Source organism: Danio rerio, chromosome 23 (assembly GCF_049306965.1).
Source record: "Danio rerio strain Tuebingen ecotype United States chromosome 23, GRCz12tu, whole genome shotgun sequence".
Taxonomy (NCBI): Eukaryota; Metazoa; Chordata; class Actinopteri; order Cypriniformes; family Danionidae; genus Danio; species Danio rerio.
In genome coordinates, this window is record NC_133198.1 from 2,145,775 (window position 1) to 2,153,548 (window position 7,774).

A 7,774-nucleotide genomic window follows, 5' to 3' on the forward strand; every position below is an offset into this window, starting at 1 on the left:
CTAAACATAGGGAATTCATCGAGAAAACATCAAGAATTTTAGAATTCTAAACATAGGTTTCTATCAGGGTACACACATCGGCAACGCGGCGTCTAGCCACGACTCAGGACACTGTTCACATTCCTGCTGCGCCACAGAGCGCCGGTTGAATAGCTTCATTTTAAATATCATGCGAATGTGCGAGTCTGGTGTGCGATAGAGCTGCACGATTCAGGATAAAATGAGAGTCGCGATTTTTTTTGCTTAAAATAAAGATCACGATTTTCTCACGATTCTGTAGATGTAAATTAAAGGTATGGTAAAAACAAACATATGGCACATCATCGATAATAATATTATGTGTAGGTCTACTGGTTTCTGGTTTCTCTGTGTCACAAACTGAATATTATTTACAACTGTACTACCTGTTATGCCGAGTTCAGACTGCATGATTTTCAAAGTAGTCGTGTCACAGATGTTTTCACACTGCATGACTATCTGGCCTAGCGTTTCGTCGCTGCTTTGTTTACACTGCATGATGGATCGGCGACAGGGGCTTTCACATTGCATGACTTTACTATTGGAAGAATCGCCGACAACATCGTCCGAACTACGTCTTACAGCCAAAAACACGTAGGATATCTTTTGTTATTAACTACATAATGAGAAAGAAGCCTTTAATGGGGTAGAACATGTACATATTTGCTCACCTGGGTTTAAAGGGAATTAGCCATTTCTCCTTAACGTTGATAATAAACTAATTTCTTTCTGTATTAAACGTCAAACAGACACGGTTGCTCCTGCGTCCTGTCAAACCTCCACTAGTTTTTCCTCCATTTCATGGGTCCAAATAAACCGAAAATGAGCGCTTTTAACTTCTCCCCCAGCCTCCCGCTGGCCTGCAGCAGATATACACACACACACGCAAGTGAATGCTGCTCTCTCATTGGCTGTAGGCGATCGCTGATGTTATTTTCAGTCAAAACTCAATTCACACGGCATGATTTGAATCGCCGACAGCTCCAGATATTCAGCACGCCAAATATCTCACAGGCATCGGCGACTCATCAGTGATTCTCTCAGATCTCGTCGTTGATAGTTCATACTGTGTGATTGTCACTCACGTGCACGAGCCCCGATTTGCCTGTGATTTCAGGCATTTGTCTGCGATTTCTCAAAACCTGTCAGCGAGCCGGAATCGGGGCTAAAATCAACTAGTTTGAACTAGGCATTACTCGCAACATATGCAGGTTCTGTTCACTAAAGTAGACGCGCGCGCGTCTATCATTAAGTAGAGCGCGTGCGCACCCTCTCTGTGATAAAAGCTTACGGTCAGCAGCTCATGTCATGTGTGATTTCCCGATCGCGAAAACATCATTATAAGACGACAAAAATTACATCTTTAGGGGAATTATACCTTATAAATACATTACGTGACTCATTCAACATCATTTGGAGGTGTCAATGTCACTGAGCAACGTATGTGAAGCAATGAAAAGACTCGTGCAGCCGCCTTTTCTTCTCTCCTGAACTTGTAAATATGATTGGCAGAATCGTAGAAATGCTGGATTAAGGGTCGAATTGAGACTGCGATCTTTTAACGATTAATTGTGCAGCTCTAGTGTGCGATACTTCCAACTGTCATGTGCATGCCATGTCACGGCGCTAAGCGGCGCATCCGGTGTATGACCTGCTTTAGATCTGAGGTAAACTTTTGGCTGCTGTATTCAGTATGGCAATAAATGTAACGTAAAATGGTGTTTAAACTCACATTTGTTGTAGTTAATCTTACATACAGTCTTTTTGTTACCTGGATTGCGGCCAGGTTCTTCTGCTCCTGTGAAGGGGCCTGATGGACGAAGCGAAGCCAGTTAGCATGACGAGGGTTACTAGCATCCAGGATATACAGCACATCACCTTTATTCCCTCGAACCTGAAGAAGAGCACAGACTCACGATTAAAGAGGCTTATCAAACAAGCTCTAAACAGTGATTAAAAGTGCAATGTCCAATGAAGTAACCAACGTTATTTTTCTTTTTTATGATGTAAACACCATTCAAGACGTTTTCATGAATCCCAGAGATCACAGCACTCAAGCAGAACCTAACATTATGGCTTCAGAGCCTCTCCTATAATAGCAGATTTTTGCTCTGTTATAATGCCAAAGTCGTGCAGTGAAATGCGTGTGCACTGGATATTCCCACAGATCCATGCACGTTATATTTCTAAATTTCACCTTTGACCCATATACACAATAAATAAATCACACATTTTAAGAAATTGTAGGTTTAGTCAGTCAATCAATTATATTTATAAATGGATACACAATATTTTAGTATCATAATGGGTAGCGTTTCTAAAAACCATTGTTAGCCAACTAAGGGCGCAAGTTCCGGTGTTACAAGCATAGTTCATTGATTTGGTGTTTGCCAAATATATTGTTCCAACGAACAACCTCTAGAGCTGTAGTTAAAAGTCCTAGTTGTGTTCTATTTCCACTTATCACCATATGCCCTATTCCTTGTAGTTAAACTGTGGTACGCAAGCTTCCTTCTTGTGGTACGCGAAGGAATCGCTGAATAATTAAAGTAAAAAAAATACCCTTTAACGTGTACAATGACACTGATGTGCTTGGTAAATTGATTTTAATAGGCTAAACCTTTTATTTTATTTACAAATGTTCTAATGTTTGTTATGTATTCTATCATTTGAAGCTAATTTCCTCCCCATATTTGTAATAGTTGTTGGGGACGTATCCCGTATTATTATATCCCAATGCTGACAGGTCATTATGGTGGTACTTGGAGCAACATTTTTTTTTCTGAGGTGGTACTTAGTCAAAAAAGTTTGAGAAGCACTGCTTTAGAACATTCCAACATTTAAACTTGGATTGATAAAAAATAAATAAATAAATAAATAAAACGTGCAATTTGCTTTCAATGTATTTTTTATAGTTTAGTTTGAGTGATCCTTATATTGACAATTGCGCTCCGTTCGTAGTGCACTTTGGAAACATTTCTGCTATTTTGAACGCAGCCATGGCTCATGACGAAAGCTATAGGTGACCTATGAAAAGCGGAATCTACTTTACATCTTCAAAGCTTGTGAAAACAAAAATATATAGGTGATGATATGATTTGTGGCATGTAGCCATGTACTAAGCAGGATAAATCACAGAATGAAACCCTTCAGTCTTCAACGGCAGTGCTTTGCTTTGCATCAGGCTGCCAATAAACCTGTTGGGTTTTATTCTGTGATAACAACCTCCTTGATTGTACTTTATCTCTAAACATACACAAATATATACAGTACATATTAGCTTAGGAAAAAAGGAAAAAGTTTTGACTATTTTAATAAATTTAGGCTTTTTGGGTGATAGCAGTTTAAAGACGCCTCCTATATCGAGAATGAAGTCTCATGCATTGCTCAGATGTGAGTTTCTCACAGACTTCAACAGAATGTAAATATCTTGCTGGTTTTTGTAGGTCTTATCTATAAAATCTGATCTTTTTTGTATTTTCCATTGGATTCGGGTCAGGTGATTGGCTGGGCCATTCTACAGCTTGATTTTCTTTCTCTGAAAGCATTTGAGAGTCTCCTTGGCTGTGTTTTGGATCGTTGTCTTGCTGAAATGTCCACCCTGGCTTCATCTTAATCCTCCTGCTAATGTAGATGTTGGATTGAAGCAGCTGATATTCATTTACACTGAGGAAGGGCAGAGCGTTGCTAAAGAACTACTGAGAGATTTCAGCTGCTGTCTGGGCTTTCTCTGCCCAACTACACCTCCCTTTCTTCATGTGTTCAATACGTTTTTGTGTGTCATTTCATTTTATTACACATAATGTCTTTTGTAAACTAATTATTATTGTTTTCTTTGCATATATAGATGTCATTGGTTGTTATCAACATCTGGTAAACATTTTTATGCAAAATGCCTTCTGAGAAAAGTTTTTTCTCTGGAGAAAGTGGTATATCTTTTAATGAACTATCTCTGAAATATTTATATCTCTGAAACAAAAGCGATTTTTCTTTAAATAAAGTGTTAAACGTTGAGCATTGTTCACTTCCCACTGGAACACTGTTTTCCCAAATCTTTTTAGATGCAAATTATTACTTTTGAGGTATTTCTTGCTCTTAACTTACAAATAGCGACTTATTCTGACTAATCTTGAAAGGTAAATTCCCTGAAATTGGCTTCATCGCATGCCACAACCAGGATGAAAGAGCAGCACAGCAAAAAACTGCATACATCATAATAATTATACGCACAAGAGTGTAATTTCAGAGTGAAGCTCACTATACTTTGAGCAGAATAGTGTCATCAGGGCAGGCAGATCAATAAATCACTGCTCTAATGTGGCGGATCTGCGTTGTAATTAAAAGTTTTCATGCAGCTGAAAATAAGCGGGAATCTTTCAGGAGCATGTACAGTATGTGATGATGGGACATTAGATGGGGGACGTGTGGTGTTTGTGTTCTCCTGTCTGGCATGAGATGAGTTCACGCCGCTTCATTTGGATTAATTAAGCGTTGCCTGGAGATGAGCAGTGAAGCGTCTGTCTGAACCACTTCTCTGAGAGGCTCAAAACTCACTCAGACCTCAGTGATCTCAGTCAGAGGTACAAACGCATGCAGACTAAGAAAAGCCCTGTTAGAGATGTTTTTCTGCACAACTAAACAAATGGCAGAAAATAAAGTCCACTGAATGCAAGAATCAAGCCATATCAACCAAATTAAAAAGAAGCACGCGTCTAAATTAGTACTTATTACATAATTAATACAACTAATATACAAAAAATATACTTGTGTGCAACAAATGTATAGTCCCCATGGAAATAAAGTTTATTTTTTTAGATGTTAATATCAGTATGTTAGTCTTTAAGCATATATATATATATATATATGGTAACACTTTACAATAAAGTTCATTAGTTAATGCATTTACTAACATGAACTAATCATGAACAACACATGTACAGCATTTATTAATCATAAATGAACATTTACTAATGCATTATTAACATTTAAGTCCATGCTTGTTAACATTAGTTAATGCACCATGAGTTAACATGAACTAACAATGAACTACTGTATTTTCATTAACTAACATGATCAAATACAGAAGTAAATGTATTGTTCATTGTTTGTTCATGTTAGTAAATGCATTAAAAATTGCAAAGTGTGACCATATATAAGCTAGTGTGAACCAAAACACTGACAAAACTCTCATTTAGAAGATAAAAACATGCAAATCTCCCAGTTTGTTGCTTCTGCCTAAATGGATCAATGATTTTTTTTTTTGGCATTTGCTCCTATTTCAGTTTTTCATCCAATGTTCTGATTAATCAAATGCTTTCTAGTGTCTGACAAGCCCCGCCCCCTTCTTCTCATTTGCTTACATTGATGCGCTTGAGCTCAACCACTCTCACTGGCAGAGCTGTGAGAAAAACGAAACATTATTGGCTGTTTTTTTTTATAGGAGGGCTACTATATGTCCTGCCTTCATCATGTTTCAGATGAGATTACAGCAAACATTGAATAAAAAGTGCACATTTCAAAGCACTCTATGGGACCTTTAAGATTCAGTTCAAACACTGACTTTTTGTTTGTTTGTTTGTTTGTTTGTTTGTTTGTTTGTTTGTTTGTTTGTTTGTTTGTTTAGTACGAGCAACCATTCAGGAAAGCCTAAATGTTGTAATATCATACATTGGTCAAGGTAAAGACTAGGATCTTGCACTGTAAGAAACGATTGAGATATGAGGTGCCTTTGAAGTGGCACAGAAACAAAAGCGTTGTGGCGACACATGCTGCAAAGCATTCTGGGTAGAGCGCTGACAGGATTGTTGAGTCTATGGTCACCCACCTCCCACATCAGCCGCGGGTCCATGCTTTCATCCAGATCACCCAGCATCCGCTTCTCACCAGCGAACGGACCAAACTTCTCACCCTGTGGATGCAGAGAGAGAGAGCGTGAGAGGGCGTGTGTGTGTGTGTGTGTGTGTGTGTGTGTGTGTGTGTGTGTGTGTGTGTTCATATCTGAGCATGATCAAGGAAAGTAAGGCTGTGTGAGATCTCTCTGAGTGTGTGTCCACAGACACATTTACACACAGATGACAGGTCTCAGGTGCAGGTCTTTCTGAACTCGTACTCTTACTTTAAATTAAAGTGTGACATATTCAGACCACATTTCTTGAGCTTTCCTCTGCTTTTGAAGATCTGACCCAATTAAATCTGTCCAAATCAAGATGTGCAAAGAAGGCAAAACCAGAGATATGTGAATAAATCTTATGAAGAAATGTATAGTTATAATGTGCAAAATAGACCATTAAATCACTAACAGACATTAATAATAGTGAGAGGCCTCTTTAAAGCTGCAGTAGGTGATTGTCTTGAGGAACAAGTTGTGCTGGTTGAAAGTCTCTTCACATTTCAATAGTACTGATTGAAGTAAATGATCTAAATGTGTTTATTTGTGTTTTTATATTCCGGGTGAGGCATTAAACTAATTAATGTTTATCTAATTAAATATTGTCGGGCCGCTAATTCCCATAATTCTGATAAGTAGCCCAAACTGTCCGTCAACAAATGTAGATTTACACATCCGTGCAGCCATTCACGTAGACAGATTTGCTGTTTGCTCGTATGAGAGAGTGACAGCGATAAAAACAGATGCTGAATCACAACTTGTTAAACGCCTGAATCAATATTGGAGTTAGTTTTGCCCGCTGGAGGAAGAACGACACCATGGCTGAAGTATTCCTGTTAGACAGTTCTGTTTTAAAACAATTTTAGTCGCCAGAGCTGATGTAGAGTTTGTTGTTATGAATGGGTTATATACACAGAAGTGTTGTTCAGCCGCTGAAATCACGTGGTGAAAGATTGATGTGACTATTTTCAGTCTCATAAGGTCCTTTTACAGCATTGACAATGTTTACATTTAGTTTAACAACCAAACATCAGTAAGTAGCGCTATTCTGCCTGCTTTACTGAGCTGAAGTTGCTTTTATTTTCACTTTGGGTCATTTTTGAACAGTGACAGCTCTGAACTGTAATTTTCCTAATTTGAAAACATTAAATTGTTTAAAATCTTCTTGCGTCAATTCTGTTTCCATACCATAGTTTGCTGTAGGATTTAGTGGAATTATCTCCCACAACTGTTTAAAAAAACAGATAACGATTTCACTTCCTCCGGTGAACTGTACGTCATCAGCACCTTTAACCTTATAAACTCTGCGGACTCGGTACAGGGTCCATGATGTCATCGATTTTCACTTTAAGATTTAAAGGGCAAGCATTGCACCAGACCCCCGCAAGTGGTTTCGTTTGAAAGTGTAGAATCTATATTTTATGCACATATGCATCACTTTGGTTTTTATTCTACTGTACAAAAGTTATTTACACTTAGATACACAGTATTTTGGATACCTGAGCTGGGTTTTAAACATTGGTTCATTTTCATATGGTTCATATATGACACATGTACAAGTTATAGCTCAAATGAAAGCTCTTGCCGGTGCTCATACGGTTCTAGCATTCTTTTTACTGAATTATATTCACATATCAAACAGTTGTCAAATGAATCGCGGTGTTTCCATGGCGCAGAAGTGAAAACAATACATTTATGATCAATAAGCAGCCCCGGATAGCACAGACAGTCGTCATCTCTTACCTTATGCTGTGTGCTTCAGGGCCATTTTTCCTCTGTTTTTGAGCTGATGTGCATAAGTAATCCTTTTATATGTCTGATGTGGTCCAAACACAGTGAATTATGTTTGATCAAACAAAAGAATAGTGA

At 38.2% G+C, this 7,774-nt stretch overlaps 1 protein-coding gene and 1 long non-coding RNA gene across 7 annotated transcripts in view; one reads left to right on the top strand and one right to left on the bottom strand.

Annotated features, from left to right (window-relative positions):
* The window catches only part of prdm5 (PR domain containing 5), a 114,199-nt gene that overhangs the window by 104,964 nt on the left and 1,461 nt on the right, over positions 1–7,774 (bottom strand). For all 6 annotated transcript variants that reach the window (XM_073938256.1, XM_073938254.1, XM_073938255.1 and 3 more), the window contains 2 exon segments: positions 5,843–5,926; positions 1,790–1,912 (listed from right to left, as the gene is read on the bottom strand). In XM_073938256.1, the coding sequence (XP_073794357.1) occupies positions 1,790–1,912; positions 5,843–5,926 (207 nt within the window).
* LOC141380614 (uncharacterized) lies at positions 3,505–7,186 on the top strand. The gene is made up of 3 exons (XR_012398930.1): positions 3,505–4,884; positions 5,180–6,331; positions 6,416–7,186. It is a non-coding gene; the product is annotated as an uncharacterized lncRNA (long non-coding RNA).